At 42.2% G+C, this 21579-nt stretch overlaps 1 protein-coding gene across 3 annotated transcripts in view; it reads left to right on the top strand.

The window, feature by feature from the left end:
- The first annotated feature begins 493 nt into the window (after positions 1-493).
- Positions 494-21579, top strand: part of TRIT1 (tRNA isopentenyltransferase 1) — a 42722-nt gene continuing 21636 nt past the window's right edge. For all 3 annotated transcript variants that reach the window (XM_065879672.1, XM_065879664.1, XM_065879657.1), the window contains exon 1: positions 494-667. In XM_065879672.1, the coding sequence (XP_065735744.1) occupies positions 494-667 (174 nt within the window). The remainder of the gene's footprint in view (positions 668-21579) is intronic.

The raw sequence follows: 21579 nt of genomic DNA, 5'->3' as shown, positions 1-21579 counted from the left end.
ACCTCTGAGCTCACTGGCTGTAGCACTAGATATGCAAGCCATTCTCCCCTCTACTAACAATTATTGGGTGTCTGTTCGGTATCAGGTACTGTACTGGAGATACAGTAGTGACCTAGGCAGAATCTGTTCCTTGCCTTTATAGAACTAACAGTCTGGAGAGAAAGTCAGACAATGGACAAGAGGTCAATATATAATTTCATATTGTCATTAGCTCTATGAAGAAAAAGAACTGGGTGCTGTGAAAGAGAGAATAATACGGATAGATCTATTTTAGATACGACTGCCATGTCCCACTTAAGAGAGGAGGTAGTTGAGGTTCTCACATCAGCAGCTAGTTGACGGCAGTCACAGCAGGAGCTTCTGAGCCTGGGGACCTGGGTCCCTCACCTCCTTTCTCCCTCCGCACCCTCCCTTCAGAGCCCGAGGTCCGCGCAGGCGCACTGACGGTTGCCATGGGGACAGCTGCTCCTGCGCAAGCGTAGACTTCTTTAAGATGGCGGCGGTGGCGGCTGCACGAGCTGTGTCTGCGGGCCCTGGGCTCCGGGGCCTAAAACGGACACTGCCTCTTGTAGTAATTCTCGGGGCCACGGGCACCGGCAAATCCACGCTGGCGTTACAGCTAGGCCAGCGGCTCGGTGGCGAGATCGTCAGCGCTGACTCCATGCAGGTATGACAGTGCGGCTGTCCCCAGCCTGGTAAACCGGAGGCCGTGCGTGGGCCTCTGGCTGAGTGGATACCCTGTCGCTTAATGGTAGTGGGTGAACCCCGAGGCTTGTGGGACGGAGGGGGCCGGGAAAGGGCACCCATAATTCCTAGGCGCCCACTATATGCCGGACATCGTGCCAGGTGTTTCACTGCCATCATCTCATTTACTTCTCAGGATATTACTGTTTGGTGTAGGTACTGTTATTATCTCCATTTACCGATGAGGGAATTCACCTAGGGAGGTGAAACGACTATCTCTGTGTCACTAAGGGAATACGTGGAGATGGTATTTGAACATATAAGGTTGACCTATAGGTGTCCATTATATACCTTTTGAAGGAAAATTATTCCAGAGCTGTTGCTATTTAGAGTTCCCAGCGACACCAGGATAAATCATTTACCATCTACGAGTGTCTGCTGAGGGAATGAAGCAGGGTGGATAGTCAGGAGACCTGGATTCTCTTCCCTCATCTGCCATCGGCCACGTGACCTAAACAGCGTCGGTTTGGGGGGACGTTATTTATCTGAGAAGTGGAGAAAATGCCGCCTACTTCACAGGGCTCTGGTGCTTAATAAGTGAGAACATGAGTGTTAGAAAGAAGAGCAGGGTGGCCTGTCCTGAAAAAGTCCAGGCACTTGGCAAATGCTTTATGATGCTGAGATTTTTAACTTACCGTCTAATGGGAATCAGCAGGCTTTGCCCTCTTCCTGGAGCCACAGGGAGGCCCAGAAGGAGTGTGTGCACATCACACCTGGGAGCATTTGTGCTCCGATTGAGGATGGGTGACATTGGGGTAAATCTCCGATGGAGGAATTACAAGTTAAGAGTTTTCACGGTGTAAATGAGATGCTCGGTGAAATGCCCGGTGCTGAACCTAGCACCTGATGGGTGTTCAGCAGGAAGGGGCAGTCCTTCTCCCCACTGTACCCCGTAAACTCTGGGCATGGTTTCCACCCTCATTAATTCATGTGGGATGACACGACCATCAACACACATCAGATGATTAGGATAATTCAACAAACCTTTGTTCACAACCTCTGCTTTGTGCTGGCTTTGAGAGGCGGACTTCAGCTCAAATCCCAGCCTTGCCTTTTCTAAGATATGCAACCTCAGCCTGACGTCTTCATGTCTTTGTTTCTTCTGTAAAAGAGGAAGAATAATATCAATGTGATGGTTAAATGAGATTAAATATGTAAAGCACTTAATACAATATCAGGCACACAGTAAGTGCTAAAAATATGATTAGGTGCTATTTTCTGCAAGGCCCTTTTGGAGAGACAAAACTGCAATCCCTGTCTTCAAGGAGTTTTAGTCCAGGTAAACATGAAACAAAGCAAGTTAATACGTGTTTGAAGTGAGTTATTGATGATGCTTTGCAAGGGGTGGGGATGGGAGGTGGGGAGGAGGGAGACTACCGTGGTAGATCTTATGATGAACCATAGAATTTCTGAGAAGAGAGAAATCAGTGAAAGCTGATATAGTCGTGGAAAGCTCTGTGAAAAGGGACTTGAAGGATAGGTGAGTTTTAGATAGATAAAGAAGAAAAGGCATCGTATCAAGGAAGGAATGTGAATGAAGATTTAGAAGGTGAAGTGAACTTAGTGTGCATGTAGGACAGTGAAAGGAGACTATTTAACAGGTATTGTAGGTAGTGTGGAATGGGGGATGAGTAACATGATGGAGACTGTGTAAGAAGCATTCATTTGTGAGCAGTATGCTGATGAGTTGAATTTGGGGGTGGGTGGGAGGGGCAACCAAAAACAAAAATCCAAGAACGTAGTAATAATAGATCTTTGGCTTGATACTTCCGAGACTTGGGTAATACGGGCTTCGGTAAGATGGCGTTTCACTGATAATATCTAAGGTCCATTGCAGTCTTAATGTTTTGTAATTTGGGGCTGGTATTTTAGTGGGAATGAATGGAAGAGAAAGATGTAACATTTTGAAGGTAGTATCATGTTACAGTATGAGTTGGTTACTGATTGTGGAAAGAAGAGAGCAGTGCTAACAGTGTGTTTCAGGTTTGTGTGCCTGGGAGAGTATGGTGAGCCTGGAAGTCAGGAAGATCTGGCGGGGCACAGTGGAGGTTGCAGCAGGACATCCATGGGGAAAGTCTAGTGGGTGTGTGAAGAATGCAGCAGGTATGATCCCATGTTAGGACTCTTACACTCAGAGGTTCCCTCTGCCTGGTGGAATGTCTTCCCCTACATAAGCACTTGGCTTGCTTCCTCTCTTTGTTAAGGTCTTTACTTAGATGTCATCTTATTGAGGCCTCTGACAATCCTATTTAAAACAACACAACACACTGTTGCTCCCTGTTTCTGCCTCTTCCTCATGTACCACACATAGTCCTTGTCAGGAAAGCGTTCTCAATAAAACATCTTAATTTTACAAATGTTTTTAAGTAAATTAGCGGCTTCTGGCAATAAGGATTGGTTATAGCTCTGTAATTGCTGTTATCCGTTATTCAGAAATGTTTCTTTACGCATAGCTGTGTACCATAAGATTGAGCTTGCTAGAGGTCTTGCTCGATGTGAAATAGGCCACATCAGTTAGACACTTTGTGCCTTATATAGTGCTGATGATACGGTAGATCCTTAACATTTGATGAAACATTTGTTGACCTGTCTTATCAAAATGGCACATCACGATCCATTTAGATTCTTCCTGTTGTTATAAATAACTAGAATATGAAAATTAAATTTCTTTCATCCATGGGATGCCGTGAGGATTAATTAATGCGTGAAAAACACTTTGAAGATAATTGAGCTTTCTGAACTGGCAGTAGGTTGTGTTTAATATTCATAACATGGATATATTCCTCTCAGACCCGTTGGAAAACTTTGACCTTTGATGTTTACTTTTCAGTTCAAATAATGAAATGAAGTATCTCTGCCCCATTCACTGTGGGTATACGCAGTTCTTCATTTCTCCCCTTGCTTACCATGCCCCTCGTAGGGTAGTGCTACTCTGCTTGCTCTTTAGCCAATGGAAGGAGATAATGCTTTTCAGTGACTTGAGGTTGACTCAGAAAATTTTTGTAAGCATGTGAACAAATGACATTCTTAATGTTGGAGTTAACCAGCTTCTTTTTTTTTTTTTAATTAATTAATTTATTTATTTTTGGCTGTGTTGGGTCTTTGTTGTTGCACACAGGCTTTCTCTAGTTGCAGAGAGCGGGGGCTACCCTTTGTTGCGGAGCACGGGCTCTAGGCGTACGGGCTTCAGTAGTTGCGGTGCTCGGGCTTAGTTGCCCCGTGGCATGTGGGATCTTCCCGGACCAGAGCTTGAACCCATGTCCCCTGCATTGGCAGGCAGTCTTAACCACTGCGCCACCAGGAAAGTCCCTAACCAGCTTCTTAAAAGAACTTTTTCAGCTTTAGTTAAATCCACAGGCAGAATAATAACTTAAATTTGAATAGCACTGTTTATAAAATGCTTACATATGCTTTTTTATCCTCACAATAACCTTGTAAGGTAGACATTATTATCACTTCACAGTTAAGGAAACAGGTACAAGGTCTTACAGTAAGTAGCAGACCTGGAGTTGGACATCGGTCTCTACTTTCCACGCTCAGTGCCTGCCTTATCTATACACAAAGTTATCCCTTTAAATGAGGCAGGAGCTGTGGGATTCAATTATTAGAGAGTATTTCTTAACTTGTATGACACTGATCCTTCACAGGAGTGTGCTACATTTTGATCAGGGTATAAAATGTATTTTAGGATTCATATCGTGGATCTTAGTGTGAATTCATAGTGATATCTCTCGAGCTGAGTGTTGGCCATGTGATACATTGCTAGGGGCCTGAAACTTACTTCAGCTGAGATATAATTTAATGTCAATAATTCGAAGATACCAAAGGCAGTGTTTAGTGGAACAGAGGGAAACTAGGCCTTGTGGAGAGCCTAGACAGAGCAGTAAACTTCCTTGTTGTGACAGCCACGCAGACTAAAGGGGGACCTAATGGAAAGTGGATAATTAGAAAGGTTTTTCAAGTTTCCAAATTGATCTTTCTAAAAACCAGTATTTGAATTTTAATAATCTCTTTTGGAATGCTGCCCAGAGTTTTGTATTTCAGAATTGTACCGGTAACTCAGAAAGGATTGTAAAACACTGCCTTAAATCTTAACTTCTTTTGCACCTCATACTTCTTTTGTTATCCCTTTGTCCTACCTTAACTGTAGGGTCATCCCAAGGCAATACCAGCAGGGCACTTCCCATCCAGGGAAAGTGCTTGTTTTTTGGTAAACATTGAAGAAGTAAGTGCTCTAAGTATTGAGGTAGCTTCCTTGAGATAAAACCACAATGGAGTGTTAAGGGTAGTGTGTCTAGGGTGATAATACTGTCAGGGAACATAATAGACAATGACTTGCTTTTTTAGCCATGTAGCACCTGAGGTCCTGCCTGGCCTCTCACTTCTCATTCTTGTGTCAGTGGTCTGTTGAGTGGGAAGTCAGAACTAACTTTCTGAGGGATTACTTGCTTAGGGACTTCTGCTGGGCTCAACTGTGGATTTTTCATGGTAGGTCTGACAAAAGTGAGAAACATTTTGTGCTTAATTTTCTGAGTTTTCCAAACCCCAGTTTCACAAGTTGTAGAAGCATAAATATTCTCAGCTAGCAGTAAGAGTCTAAATTCAAGGAGGGACAGGTAATACAATCCCTGTTTTCCAGGATGGAAAAACTGAGGTGCAGAAAGATTAAAGAGCAGACTAGAGATCACACTGCAAGACACTTGCGCACCTGGGAATTGGATCTGGGTCTTCTAACTCGTGTGTAGTGTCTGATATATTGCAGGAAGATGATACTGAAGGTCTTCTTTTCAGTCTGAGTCTTTTCCTTGGCATGTAAATTTAAGGTACAATGCATTGCCTTCAGTGACTGGATGAAACATTGTACTGAGAAATTTGAAGGCACTTGCCAAAAGATGTACAATGGCTGCCTGGAAATACAGACTACCAACTATATGCCAAGAGAAAATGAACAGAGTGTTCTACTTGGGTTTATAGAGAGGAAGTATCTCTAATGCCTTAGTTCTTCAAGTCCTGTGGAGAAGCAGTAGTCATACGTAGGAGCACAGTTCCCTTGTGTTTGCCTAAACCTACAAGAGGGGAAGCAAATTATTTTTGGCAGTCTGACTAGTAAGCAGGCTATGTGTCATCTAATAAATGTGGAGTTCTGCATTCTTTGTCTGCTTTGGAACATAATTTAGGAGCAGTGTTTTTTTACCAAAGGACTGTTTGCTAGTGCTCAAGGGAGATCTGGGTTGCATGGGGGAGAGATATGAAAGTAGAGATGGGATAGTGGATCACAGTGGCTTACTAGGACATGAAAATGAAAGCTAGAAACATCTGTTAACTAGGAGAAATGAGGGCTATCCAGAGGCTACTTTCCACAACTTACAGAGGCAGTGTTTTACAGGACTGAGCTTGAGAGTAGGCCAGAGGAGATCTCAAAATTTTTGACTCATCTAAAAAAATATAAATTTCTAGGTCCCTGTGTTCAGATCCGTTGTGAGTGAATTTGGTTTTCCTTTGGCTACAGTATTAAGCTTGGGTGGGTTGTACATATATATTCAGTTTTTTTGCAGCTGTGGGAAGAACTTTAGAGTCAAACCTCCCATGTTATGTAAGGAAAGAGAAGTGACTACTAGCTAAATGGGAAACCATAGGAGAGCACAAATGGGACTTGCAGTTTCAGATTTGTGAGGATGAGGTGCTGCCCTGATGTTTCAGTGCTTGGGGCAGGGTGTTGAAACAGCTCCTCTTCAAGAAGGAATGTATGTTTGAGGGGTGTTAAGTTATTTGGGTATATAGGAATTCACCTATGTGCTTGCATATACTCTAGTATGGCTTAACTGAACTGGTTGTGGTTTCCTGTATAGTTTGTTGGATTCTTTAGATAAGTTTGAATCAGACCAGGGTCCTGTTTGTCTCTTTGCTTACCTTTGGGGCCCTACTTCTGGGCTGGAACTTCACCGCTGCTCCTTCCTCATTGTGTCAGCCAGAGTTCAAGCTCTTACCACTGTACCATGAATAATAATAATACTGAAAATAATAACAATAATAAAATATATGTCAGGCAGTGTTCTAGAAGTTTGCCATATATTATCTCATTTAATATCCTCACCACAACCTTATTAGGTAGGCCCTATTATTATCTCACCCCTACCAAAAATTACTTTCTTTTTTTTTTTTTTTTTTGCGGTTCGCAGGCCTCTCACTGTTGTGGCCTCTCCCGCTGCGGAGCACAGGCTCCGGACGCGCAGGCTCAGCCGCTATGGTTCACGGGCCCAGCTGCTCCTCGGCATGTGGGATCTTCCCGGACCAGGGCACGAACCCGTGTCCCCTGCATCGGCAGGCGGACTCTCAACCACTGCGCCACCAGGGAAGCCCCAAAAATTACTTTCTTGAACCCTCATCTCGGTCTCTATCTGGGGTAATTTTGCCCCCCCGGGGGACACTTGGCAATCTCTGGAGACGTTTTTGGTTGTAACAAATGGAAAGGTGGGTTCCTGGCGTCTAGTGGGTAGAGGCCAGGAATGCTGCAGAACATCCTGCTATGCATAAACCAGCTCCTCCCAACAGAGAATATATTGTACTGAGGTTGAGGAACCCTGTTCTACATTACTGTTAGTTTTTAAATTTTGAAGTAATTATAAGATTTACACAAGAGTTTCAAAGATAGTACAGAGAGTTCTTATATATTCTTCACCCAGCTTCTTCTAAAATTAATGTATCATCATGGCACATTTATCAACACCGAGAGATGGACACAGGCACAATACTCTTAACTAAACTGGAGGCTTCATTTGGATTTTACCAGTTTTTCTACTGATGTCCCTTTTCTGTTTCAGGATCCAATGTAGGATACCATATTACATTTAGTCCTCATGTCTGCTTGTCTCCAATCTGTGACAGATTTCTTGGTCTTTCCTTGTCTTTCATGACTTTGCTACTTTTTGAAGTGTACTGGTCAGCTGTTTTGTGGATTGTCTCTCAGTTTGGGTTTGTCTAATGGTTTCACATGATTATGGATTTTGAGAAGGCGTACCACAGAGGTGAAGTACCTTTCTCATTGCATCATATCAGGGTATAATGTCAGCATGATTTAACATCAACTAGTGATGTTAACCTTGATCATTTGGTTTAGGTTTTGTCTGCCAGCTTCCTCTACTGTAAAGTTAAATCTTTTTCTTTTCACTTTTAAAAATTTATTTATTTATTTTTGGCTGTATCGTGTGACATGTGGGATCTTAGTTCCCTGACCAGGGATCGAACCTGCGCCCCATGCAGTGGAAGCTCGGAGTCTTAACCACTGGACCGCTGGGGAAATCCCTATTTTTCCTTTCTATACTCTCTTTGTTGGAAATGAGTTGCTAAGTCCATCCCACATTGAACCGGAGGGGATTTAAACTCCACATCCTGAAGGGAGGACTATCAAAGAATTTGTGGGCATATGTTAAAAGCACCACAGTAATTAATATTTCAGGGGAGTTGCTTGAGGCAATGCAGATATCTTGTTTTTCCTTAAAGTTTCACCTCCTAATTTTAACATTTATCAATGAATCTTTCCTGCTATAATTATTGTGGTAATTTCCTTCATTCCTCCTACTTCTATTTTATTTTAAATTATGTGTATGTTTGGGGTCTTTATTTATTTATTTGGCTGTGCTGGGTCTTTCTTTAAAAATAAATTTATTTATTATCTTTTTATTTTTGGCTGTGTTGGGTCTTCATTGCTGCACGCGGGCTTTCTCTAGTTGTGGCGAGCGGGGGGCTACTCTTCGTTGCGGTGCGTGGGCTTCTTATTGAGGTGGCTTCTCTTGTTGCGGAGCATGGGCTCTAGGCGCGAGGGCTTCAGTAGTTGTAGCACGCGGGCTCGGTAGTTGTGGCTTGCGGGCTCTAGAACGCAGGCTCAGTAGTTGTGGCACACAGGCTTAGTTGCTCCGCGGCATGTGGGATCTTCCCGGACCAGGGCTCGAAACTGTGTCCCCTGCATTGGCAGGCAGATTCTTAACCACTGCGCCACCAGGGAAGTCCCTGCGTTGGGTCTTCATTGCTGCACGCGGGCTTTTCTCTAGTTGCGGTGAGTGGGGGCTACTCTTCGTTGCAGTGTGCAGGCTTCTCATTACGGTGGCTTCTCTTGTTGCAGAGCACAGACACTAGGCGCATGGGCTTCAGTAGTTGCAGCACGAGGGCTCAGTAGTTGTGGTTCATGTCCTCTAGAGCACAGGATCAGTAGTTGTGGCGCATGGGCTTAGTTGCTCCATGGCATGTGGGATCTTCCTGGACCAGGGATCAAACCCGTGTCCCTTGTATTGGCAGGCGGATTCTTAAGCACTGCGCCACCAGGGAAGTCCTTCTACTTTTATTAATTGAAATTCTTTTGCAGAGATTTGTCCTCTCTCCCCTATTTACTTACATCAGTAGGGATATGTATTTTATTTCTTGGGTTATAATCCAGTGCTAAGTTATTTATTTTATTGCTCAAATTATTTCAGCTTGGTTATTGGGTGCTCTTTCATGTTGACTCTTGTGTCCTTTGGCGTGCCCCATATTTGTTTGTTTAGCACTTCCTTTCTGGCACTACAAGATGCTTTCAACTTACATTTGTCCTGCTCCAGTCCTAGAATCATCCATTTCTCCAAGGAGCCCTGGTTCCTTTTTATTCTTATTTTTTAAATTTACTTATTTATTTTTGGCTGTGTTTGATCTTTGTTGCTGTGTGCGGGCTTTCTCTAGTTTCGGCAAGCGGGTGCTACTCTTCATTGCGATGCATGCGGGCTTTCTCTAGTTGCGGCAAGCGGGTGCTACTCTTCATTGCGATGCACGGGCTTCTCATTGTGGTGGCTTCTCTTGTTATGGAGCACAGGCCCTAAGCACACAGGCTTCAGTAGTTGTGGCACACGGGCTTCAGTAGTTGTGGATCGTGGGCTGCAGAGCACAGGCTCAGTAGTTGTGGCGCATGGGCTTAGTTGCTCCGCGGCATGTGGGATCTTCCAGGACCAGAGCTTGAACCTGTGTCCCCTGCATTGGCAGGCGGATTCTTAACCACTGTGCCACCAGGGAAGTCCCCTTGGCTCCTTTTTTTGGTGAATGGTATTTAGATACCAAGAGCTGGGTGCTAAGTGTGCTTGTTGCTAGGAAACATATGTATATACACTAATTCACATATACACAAATATCTATATTTCTGTATCTATCTGTATGTATATTAAAATAAACATGAATTTATACTGATATCTCTGACTCTGCTCCATCACAGGGTTTATATTAATCTTCCCTTCTTGCTTATTTGTGACTTCTTTCTCAGAGTAAGGAACCTGGCTCTCCTTGTCTACAAATATTTTATTTGTACAACCTGTAAAGTAGTTTAAGTAGTTAATACTGTGAGGACAAATTTACCAACTACAGTATGATGTTTGTGTTCAGTTCTTTTTGTTCATTTTAGCCATATAGTATCTAGTCATAACATTGTTTTACAAAGTTACTTCGGTCAGCTCCTCCCCACCCCCCCTCCAGTGAGGTTATGTCATACACTTGTAATATAATTAGATTCAGTTATTGAAGTCTGCGTTCTGTCCTGGTTCTTCAGACATTCTGGCTATTATTTTTTTTAATTTGCGTACAGTAGAGTGCATTCATTGTTGTGCACAGTTCTGTGGGTTTTTACAAATGGAGAGAGTCAGATATGCACCATCACAGTACCATACTGAATGCTTCCATCACTCTAAAAATTGCCTTATGTGGCCTCTTTGTAGTCAACTCCTCTACCTACACCAATTTTTGGCAACCACTGATCTGTTTTCTGTCCCTGTAGTTTTGCCTTTTCCAGAAGGTCACATACATGGAGTCATTCAACATGCAGCTTTTGGGGTCTGACTTTTTTCACTTAGCAAAATACATTTAAATTCTTCAGTGTTGTTGCATGAGTCCATTTCTCTTTGTTGTCGAGTATTATTCCATTGTACGTAATATGTTCATTGACCTGTGAAAGGCCATCTGAGTGTCAAGTTTTTAGTAGTTGTAAAGAAAGCTATTATAAACATAGTTAGTGGTTTAACTTTACAGGACTGGTTTAACTTTATAGGAAACTACTAAACAATTTTCCAAAATGACTGTACCATTTTGCATTCCTACCAGCAGTGAATGAGAATTTGTTTCTTTGTATTCTTTCCAGCATTTGTTTTTTTTTTTTTTTTTTTTGCGGTACGCGGGCCTCTCACTGTTGCGGCCTCTCCCGCTGCGGAGCACAGGCTCCGGACGCGCAGGCTCAGCGACCATGGCTCACGGGCCCAGCCGCTCTGCAGCATGTGGGATCTTCCCGGACCGGGGCACGAACCCGTGTCCCCTGCATCGGCAGGCAGACTCTCAACCACTGCGCCACCAGGGAAGCCCTGTATATGAGTTTTATAGCTTTTCATTTTACATTTAGGCCTGTGATCTGTTTTGAGTGAATTTTTATAAAAGGTGTAAGATACGTATGAATGTCCAGTTGTACCAGCTCTGATTTTGAAAGACTGTCCTTTCTCCATTGAATTGCCTTTGCACCTTTGTCAAAGACCAGTTGACTGTATTTGTGTGGGTCTACTTCTGGTGCCTCTCATCTGTTGCATTGATCTGTGTGTCCGTTCTTTTGCCGGTATTGCATTGTCTTTAGTTACTGTAGCTTTATAATAAGTCTTGAAATTTGATAGTGTAAGCTGTCTGACTTTCTACATTATTGTTTTTAATCTCTGTGTAGTATTCCATTTTATAGGTGTATCATAATTTACTTAACCAGGTTTCTGCTGAAGGACATTTAGTAGGTTTAGTTTTCTGGTTTTTTTTTTTTTTTTTGCTTTAATAAATGATGCTGAGATGAACATCTTTGCACAAACATCTCTGCATTTGTGTGATTCTCTCTTCAGGGTAAATTTCTGGAATGGGATTGCTGGATGAGAGGATGTACATGTTACTTTCTTATTCCAGTTTTCTAAGAGCTTTATTAGAGTATATACTTTTTTTTTTTTAAGATTTTTTTGTTTGTTTGATGTGGACCATTTTTAAAGTCTTTATTGAATTTGTTTCAATATAGCTTCTGTTTTATGTTTTGGTTTTCTGGCCTTTAGGCATGTGGGATTTTCGCTCCCTGACCAGGGATCAAACCCGCACCCCCTGCACTGGAAGGCAAAGTCTTAACTACTGGACTGCCAGGGAAGTCCCAAGAGTATATGCTTACTTTATATTATTTTTCTTATTGAGGTTAAATTCACATAACATTAACCATTTTAAAATGAAGAATTCAGGGACTTCCCTGGACAGGGGGCACAGGTTCAATCCCTGGTTGGGGAACTAAGATCCCAAATGCTGTGCCGTGTAGCCAAAAGAAAAACTAGAAAAGAACAATTCATTGGCACTTAGTACGTTCACAGTGTTGTACAACAACTACTACCTCTATCTAGTTCCAAAACGTTTCCATCACCACAAAAGAAAACCCTGTACTCATTAAGCCACTATTTTGAGTTTCCCCTCCCCCCCAGCCCCTGACAGCCACAAGTCTGCTTTTAGTTTCTATAGATTTTACCTGTTCTGGATATTTCATAGAAATGGGATCATACAATATGTGACCTTTTATGGCTGTCTTCTTTCACTTACATTGGTTGTAGCGTGTATTGGTGCTTCATTCCATGCTTGAATAATATTCCATTGTATGTATTGATCACAGTTTGTCCATCTGTTGATGGACATTAGCACCTTTAGGCTGTTGTGAATAGTGCTGCTATGGACATATGTGTAATGTATTTGAGTATGTGTTTTAAATTATTTTGGGGTATATACCTAGGAGTGGAATTGCTGCGTCATATGGTTGGTAATTTTGTGTTTAACTTTTTGAGAAATTGCCAAACTGTTTTACACAACGGCTACATCATTTTACATTCCCACCATCAATGTATGAGGACACCAGTTTCTCCACATCTTCTCCAACACTTATTTACCTAAAAAAAAAAAAAGTTATAGCTATCCTAGTGGGTGTGAAAGTGGTATCTCATTGTGGTTTGGATTTACATTTCCCTAGTGACTAATGGGCATCTTTTCATGTGTTTGTTGGCCGTTTATGTATCTTCTTTGGAGAAATGTCTATTCAGGTCCTTTGCTTGTTTTTAAATTGGGTCCCTTCTCTTTTTGTTTGAGCTGCGCACATTACATTTTGATACATATTGCCAGACTGCTTTCAAAAAAGTTTGTACCGGTAGTATGTCTATTTCCCTGTACCCTTGCAATTCTGTGTGTTATCAGTCTTTTCATTGTTGTCAGTCTAGTAGACAAGAAATGGATTTTCTTTAAATTTCATTTCTGAGGTAAATTGTCTCTTTAAGGGTGCATTGGCCATTTGTATTTTTCTTTTTTGAATTTCCTGTTCAATACCTATTATGCCTACTTCTTTATAATGTTTTTCATTTTTGTGTTTATCAATTTGTAAGAGCATTTTGTGTATTATGAGTTTTAACCCTTTGTCCAGTCTCATGAGTTGGAAATATTTTTTCAGTTGGTCATTTGTGTTTTGACTTTTATGAATTTTTTTTGCCATATTAAGGTTTTTATTTTTTTAACATCTTTATTGGAGTATAATTGCTTATAGTGGTGTGTTAGTTTCTGCTGTATAACAAAGTGAATCAGCTATACATATACATATATCCCCATATCTCCTCCCTCTTGCGTCTCCCTCCCACCCTCCCTATCCCACCCCTCTAGGTGGACACAAAGAACCAAGCTGATATCCGTGTGCTATGTGGCTGCTTCCCACTAGCTATCTGTTTTACATTTGGTAGTGTATATATGTCCATGCCACTCTCTCACTTTGTCCCAGCTTACCCTTCCCCCTCCCCATGTCCTCAAGTCCATTCTCTACATATGCATCTTTATTCCTGTCCTGCCCCTAGGTTCTTCCAAAAAACAAAAAAGGTTTTTTTTTTTTTTTTTTTTTGAGGTATGCGGGCCTTTCACTGTGGTGGCCTCTCCCGTTGCGGAGCACAGGCTCCGGACGCGCAGGCTCAGCAGCCATGGCCCACGGGCCCAGCCGCTCCGCGGCATGTGGGATCCTCCCAGACCGGGGCACGAACCCGTGTCCCCTGCATCGGCAGGCGGACTCTCAACCACTGCGCCACCAGGGAAGCCCAAAAAAGGTTTTTAATTTGTATATTCTTATACACTTTTTAGGAGTACAAGTTAGTTTTAGTATTCTTTTAGAAAGAGTTGACATCTGAAGTTTAAAATCCATTGAACTGTTGGAATTTACAGATGTGAATAAAAGGTATTGTTGATTCTCTAGTGTGAATGAAGATCTATCCTGAGCCTCCTTGCCTTCACTGTGCATGTTGCTCTCCCCTTGGGGTCTCCTACACATTTATGCAGGTAGATGCAGATTAAGCATGGGATCCTGCATTGTCCAGGCTTACTTAGGTCTGGATACCTTTGGTTAGCTACCCAGTTTCCTAGCTCGCTCTCTCTGTTTTCTTTAACGTCTTTCTGCCTAGTACGATACTTGTAACAATGGTTTTTACCTTCAGCTGCACATTGGAATCACCTAGAGAGCATTAAAAAAATACTGATGCCTAGGCTTATAGTATTCAATAAATACCTGTTGATTCCGATTAGGTGATTTGCCTAACTCTTCAGGTGCCAGTATTCTCTCCTAATTTATAGTCAGTCTTTAAGGTTTTCATTTAGCCCACTTATTTAGCCTGGTAGGCAGTTTTATTTACTGGGAAAACTGGGTTTTAGTCCCAGCTTTGCTACTAGCTCACTGTATATATAACTTTGGAAAGTTACTACCCCTCTCTGGGCCTTTTTTTTTTTTTTTTTTTAATTTATTTTTGGCTGTGTTGGGTGTTTGTTGCGCACGGGCTTTCTCTAAATTGTGGAGAGCGAGGGCTACTCTTCGTTGTAGTGCGCGGGCTTCTGATTGTAGTGGCTTCTCTCGTTGTGAAGCACGGGCTGTAGGCGCATGGGCCTATGTAGTTGTGGCACATGGGGTCAGTAGTTGTGGCTCACAGGCTCTAGAGCACAGGCTCAGTAGTTGTGGCGCATGGGCTTAGTTGCTCCGTGGCATGTGGGATCTTCCCAGACCAGGGCTCGAACCCGTGTCCCCTGCATTGGCAGGTGGATTCTCAACCGCTGCGCCACCAGGGAAGCCCCCCCCTCTCTGGGCTTTAATTTCCTCTTTGGATATGTTAGGGAGGGGAAACTGATTGGATTAGATCAGGGATCGGCAGACTCATTAAAGTCCAGATAGTAAATATTTTAGGCTTTGTGGGCCATACAGTGTCTGTTTGTCTCAGTGTCTAAAGCTCCTTTCAGCTCCGGTATTTTTTGTTTCTCTCCTTTCGAACCCTAGTCAGGGAACTTATCTCAAAGAGCCAAGGAAAATGTTTTTTAACCACCAGCAATTAAATATAGGTAATATCAAGCATTTGCGTACTGCTTACCATCTGCCTGGCACAGTTCCAAATATTTTACGTGTATTAACTCTAATCCTCAGAATGACCCAGTGAGGAGTGTAGATGCTGTTATTATCCCCATTTTACAGAGGCAAACTTGAGGCAAAGGAAAGTTAGATACTTAAATAACCTGACAGATGAAGGCTAACTGGGCTATAGAGCCAGATTTGAACCTGGATTTTCTGGTTCTATTATGCTATTCTCCTCTCCCTAACTTAGACATATACCTCCAAATAATGGAGCATCTCAGCTGTTATACTCTATCATAGCTATCCTAAGAGAAAATATCACTCAAACCATCAAAAGTGGGCCAATCTTGAGGCTGTAAAGATGGCCACAAAATAGAAACTTTATCATTAACTTTGTTTTTTTCTCAAAGTAGCCCTTTTGTTTCTGTCTCAGCATTATAGTCACATGGCATTGTCTGTGTGCGTATTTCTAGCTTTCTGTCACACTTACACTGAACCCCTTCAAGGTTCTCAAGAGTATGGTAGCTGTATTCTCCTCAGCTTCTTGAATTTAATTCCGCCTCAGTAGGAATTCATTACTTCAAGGAAGCAAACAGACCAGAGTCAAATGACGATAAAACTTCTACTGATAAGAGGCAGCAGAAACAGCTTGGGTTATAGGCAGAGCATCTAGGCTTTAGTCCTGCCTCCACTACCATCAACTATATGGCCAGGGGAGCTCTCTGAGCCTCAGTATTCTCAACATAAAATTTAGGTGATAAGACTGGTTACGTTATCTCTGAATTTCCTAATATCCATGCTTCATCAGTGTTTGCAGGTGGACTTTTTTTTTTTAACGTTTTGCTTTTCTTTTTTTTAAATTTTATATTTATTTTTGGCTGCGTCGGGTCTTAGTTGTGGCACGCGGGATCTTTTCGTTGCAGCACGCGGTCTCTTCATTGGCAGTGCTCGGGCTTCTCTCTAGTAGTGGCTTGCGGGTTTATTCTCTCTAGTTGTGGCGCACAGGCTCCAGGGCGCGTGGGCCCTGTAGTTGTGGTGTGTGGGCTTAGTTTGCCCGCGGTATGTGGGATGTTAGTTCCCTAACCAAGGAGTGAACCTCTGTCCCCTGCATTGGAAGGTGGATTCTTTACCTCTGGACCACCAGAGAACCCCTGCAGGTGGACTTCGAAGCAGCCACAGCATAGACTCCGCATTGCAAAGTTTCTCATTTTAACTTACAAGTACGTGCTAATTTTGCATTCTCTGTTCTTATCTGTCTATATTTATTCAGACGTACAAATGTTTCAAATTCTTGTTGCCACCAAGTAATTGAAGCTCTGGAAGAATACATCACAAACATTATGTATGCACTTTTTTTTTTGGCTGTGCTGTGAGGCTTGTGGGATCTCAGTTCCTTGAGCAGGAATTGAACCCAGGTCACTTCAGTGAAAGCCCAGAATCCTAACCACTAGGCCACCAGGGAACTCGCTGTGTGCACTTCTTTTTTCTTATTTATTTTATTTTATTTTACTTTTGGCTGCATTGGCTCTTTGTTGCCATGCGTGGGCTTTCTCTAGTTGTGGCGAGCAGGGGCTACTGTTCGTTGCAGTATGCAGGCTTCTCATTGCGGTGGCTTCTCTTTGTTGCAGAGCACGGGCTCTAGGCGCGCGGGCTTCAGTAGTTGTGGCATGCGGGCTCAGTAGTTGTGGCTCACGGGCTCTAGAGCGCAGGCTCAGTAGTTGTGGTGCATGGGCTTAGTTGCTCCGTGGCATGTGGGATCTTCCTGGACCAGGGATCGAACCTGTGTCCCCTGCATTGGCAGGCGGACCACTGTGCCACCAGGGAAGCCCTGTGTGCACTTCTTAATTTGATAAGCCTAGCTTTATGTGATTCTAATCCCTTTTCCTTTGAAGAGAGATAGCCATAAGAAAATAAAAGTCATGATTGGCACTATAAATTCCAAACCACTCCTTTTACCAGACTGACTGAACAGGTCAAGGTACTCGTTCTCCTGCTTCCTGGGCATCTTAACCTGGCTGTTTATTCACCGTGTCTGCAGTTGAATCTCTGCTAAACAAAGCTAAAAGGAGTAGTTGCCTGCCATGATATTCCTTCAGCTAATCCATTGTTTCCAATGTAGTGAAGTGTAAATTTTTTAAAAAGGTATCCCTTTATTAAAGAAAAGTTAGACAAGAGACTGACTTTTTCTCTACTCTTCAACATCTCTTCAGTTGAATAACCAAATTCAAATTCCTTTAATCAAAAAGGAAAATCAACTTTCTGGCGAGTGTCAACATCTTAAAAAAAAAAAAATTTCCTTTTATCCTCCTATGCCAAAACTTTTCCTGAAGCTTCGGGTTATTAGAACCGGACGGGATGCTAGATATGAGGAACTTGAGGTTCCAGAAATGAAAACTGACTTTCCAAAGTCACAAAGCTGATCTGTACAGCGCAGAGATTAGCAACATAATGGGAAAAGAGCACTGATTGTGAAGTTAGAAGACATGGATTCAAAGTTTGTCTCTGCCGCTAACTAGCTGTGTGACTCCAGGCAGGTTACCTAATGTGTCTACGTTTCTATTTCCTCACTGGTGAAATGAGGCAACATAATTTCATAGGGTGTGAAACTCTTAGCATAAGATCTGGCACTCTGTACCTCTGGCACAGAGTACTAACTTAGTATATTCCATGTATTAGACACTGTACCAGGTGCTGAGACTAGAGATAAAATACAGTCTTCCCTCAGAACTTGTAGTCTAGTTGGGGAGATCAAAATACTTCACAGGTACAAGAAATTCTGTGATAGAGGTAAATACAGGGTATTATGGAAACATGGAGGACAAGCATGGATGGGGGAGGATTGGGGAGAGATCTCAAGGCAGGCTTTCGTTAGAGGTGGTGCTAAAGAGTTTGGGGCTGCGTGAAGCCATATTTTCATTTTAGAAAGATCACCGGCTGCAGCGTGGACTAAATTGGAACGGTTATACGCTAAAGGAAGGAAGATCAATGAGGAAGCTGATGGAACAGTTCAGCTGTGAAATCATGAAGCCTTCAATTGATGTAATGGCAGTGGGAGATGTAATGGTGATAAGCTTTGAGATAATTTTAGGAACTTGTGTGAATAGAAGTTGAGACAGATTGGAAATGTGAGGGGAGAGAGACAGAGATACTAGGATCACTTAAAGATTTTCGGTTTGAGTGTCGAGGTGGTTCACTCAAGTATGGGTTAGAAGATAAGGAGGTCAGTTTGGACATAGCAGGTTTCACGTGCCTGTTTGGGGTGATGATGATGATGATAGCTACCTAACATTTATTGCTGCTTCCTATAGGGCAGGCCTATTCCATATGCTTTGCTGTATCATTTATTTAATTTTTACAATAATCCTTTGAGGTAGATTTAAGATTATCCTTACTTTATAAGTAAGGACTATGAGGCACAGAGAGGTTACTGTCTTGCCCAAGGTTACATAGCTAGTAAGTTGTGAAGCCAGGATTTAAATCATGGCAAGCAGACTCTAGAGTCCTTACTGTTAACCGCTTCATCACTATATTATATACCTGTCATAGATGATGGAAATGTCCACTAGGCAGTTAAATGTACAGTTCTAGCATCATGAGAGAGAACTAGATTGCAGATAGGATTTCGGGAGTTATCAGCACAAAAAATGGTTGTAGAAGCCATGGGGGTCACCCAGAGAAAGTTTATAGTACAGAAATGGCAGGTAGATGACATAAAGGCTGCCATTTCTCCATATTGTTCCCATAACAGACGTTGCTAATAGATCAGTGGCTGGCCTCAGTAAAGTAAACTGAGGAAGGTCCAGTGAGATAGGAAGAAAACCTGGAGAAGATGGTGCCATTTGAAGTCCCAAAGGAGAATGATTTATTTATTTATTTAGAATTTTATTTTATTTATTTATTTGGCTGCATTGGGTCTTAGTTGCGGCATGCGGGATGTTCATTGTGGCATGCAGGATCTTTTGTTGCGGCGCATGGGCTTCTCTCCAGTTGTGGCTGTGGCTCAGTAGTTGCAGCGCATGGGCTTAGTTGCCTCATGGCATGTGGGATCTTAGTTCCCTGACCAGGAATTGAACCCGCATCCCCTGCATTGGAATGAGGACTCTTAACCACTGGGCTACCAGAGAAGTCCCCAAAGGAGTATGATTTATGAAGGAGAGCTCAGGAGTATCAGATTGTTGTATTTCCATTACATGTTTTGAGAGCTTAGCAGAAGAATGTTATACTTGACAGTCAGGGTTCGTTAGTGATCTCAGTGAGGGAGATATCCATGGAGCAGTGGTGGGCAGCCAGCAGAGAAGGTGGATGGATAGTTATATTGATGCATAGTCCAAGATAGTGGTTTTCAAGGCAGGTGTAATCCCTAGAAGCAAGAAAGGGATTGAAGGGCGTCAGCATCTAATTTGGATTAGGAAGTAAATGAAGTCAAAAGGGGGAAGATAACTTGAGAGGATGGAACCAAACTAGTGGGGGGTAGCTTTTCCTTTTGCTTGTAGACAGCTGTGTTGGTGCATCATAGCCAGCCAGCACTTGGACAGAGCTCCAGGATCTGCCCAGTGTCTCTGCTGGTTAGCACACTCATTAGGGCCATCCTACCGCATGCCAACCCCAAAGGTTGGAGCTTCAAGGAGTGGGACCTTTGGCTGTACAGATTTTTGGGCTGTTTCTCCGAGGTGAAATTTCTTTGGATCAGGGTTTCTCAACTTTGAGACTCTTGACATTTGGGGCTGGATAATTCTTTGTTGTGGGGGCAGGGGGTTGTCTTGTGTATCGTAGGATGTTTAGCAGCATCCCTGGCCTCTACCGACTAGACGCCAGTAGCATCCCCACCCCCAAATTGTGACAACAAAAATGTTTCTAGGCGTTACCAAGCATCCCCTGATGGACTAATTCACTTCCGGCTTACAAACAACCACAGCTCTAGATTCTGCTGGTTTTCCTCTAGGTCTCTGTTGTAGATTTCCCTCACCTTCATTAGCTCCTCTGGGCACTTGAGCTCTGTTGGTTTGGAGAGTTTGGGTTATTTCGGCCTTGTAGCCTTTTTTCAGAATTTTTTCAGTCTGAAAATAAACTCTCAATAGAGGTGAGACAAAGAGGCATTATTTCCCTATAGTACCCAGTTAAATACCTAGAACATTAAATGTTTAATGATCATGATATTTAGAGAAGATTGTAAGTCAATCTTTAATCTCTCTCTTATAAACTTTATATCACTTATCTCCTTATAGTATATTTGTGTCTCTAGCTAGCTGGACTCCTTGAGGACAAGGACTCTTTCTAAGTCTTTGCATTCCTAATGTCTTGCAGAGTACCTGGCACACAGTAGACTCTCAGTAAATGTTTGCTGAGATAAGCCAGTTTTGTTGATAATTGGCTAAGTAGGTTAAACCTGCAATTTCTCAGCGTATTTCAGTTATCAAGTCTTACAAAGAGGCCAGAGTTCCCTTAGTATTGTCGAAATATGATTTGTGCAGAGAAGCATTTTATCTAGTCATTTCTATGTACACAGATCACAGGTGTCCTCTGGGAGAACGGGAAATGGAACAGAGTGAAGTGCTGCCTTTAAAAGATAACACAGATCCTTTTAGTTTTTCTAGCACCTGGAGCTGACTATGCTATAGGTAGAGTCACACTGAAACTATAATTAAAGATGGAAAATAGACAAAATGTCAGGCAGTCAGCTACAAACCTGTTCTCGTGGAATGATGCTTTCTAGACAGGTAATAAAATTATAAGCCCAATTGTGGCATTTACAATAAGAATATGGACCAAATGTGACATTTATAAAGCTGATTGGTTTCTAGGTTTGTTTAGATATTTATCCTTAATGCAAATATATAAAATATTGCTCTGTTTTTGCTTTTTGGCCTAGCAGTATGATTTTTTTTAGCAGTATCATTTTAATTGATAAATAATGTGCACCATAAAACACATAATTCATAACTGCACAGTTCAATAAATTATCAAAAAGTGAAAATACCTGTGTAACCACAACTCAGTTCAAGAAATAGGGCACTACCAGCCCTCGCAATAATTTTGAAAAATACCATATGATTCAGCAATTCTACTTCTGGGTATATATTCAAAAGAATTGAAAAATTCAACAAATCTTTGACATTTTTATTTTATTTTGCTAATTTTCACTGGTTTCTCATTGTATCTAAAACCTATCATCAAGTCTTTTTAAAGTTATGGAAAAATATACATAATATATAAAACTTACCATTTTGCCAACCATTTCAGTGGCAAGCACATTCAGGATGTTCTGCAACCATTATCATTCTCCATCTCCAGAACTTTTTTCCTCTTCCCAGACTGAAATTCTGTACCCATTATACACTAAGCTACCATTCCTCTCTGCCCCAGCCCCTGGCAACCACCACTCTACTTTCTGTTTCAAAATTTGACTATTCTATGTGTGT

Source organism: Phocoena phocoena, chromosome 1 (assembly GCF_963924675.1).
Source record: "Phocoena phocoena chromosome 1, mPhoPho1.1, whole genome shotgun sequence".
NCBI lineage: Eukaryota > Metazoa > Chordata > Mammalia > Artiodactyla > Phocoenidae > Phocoena > Phocoena phocoena.
The sequence above is the reverse complement of the archived record's forward strand: the minus strand, read 5'-3'. Positions and strand labels throughout refer to the sequence as shown.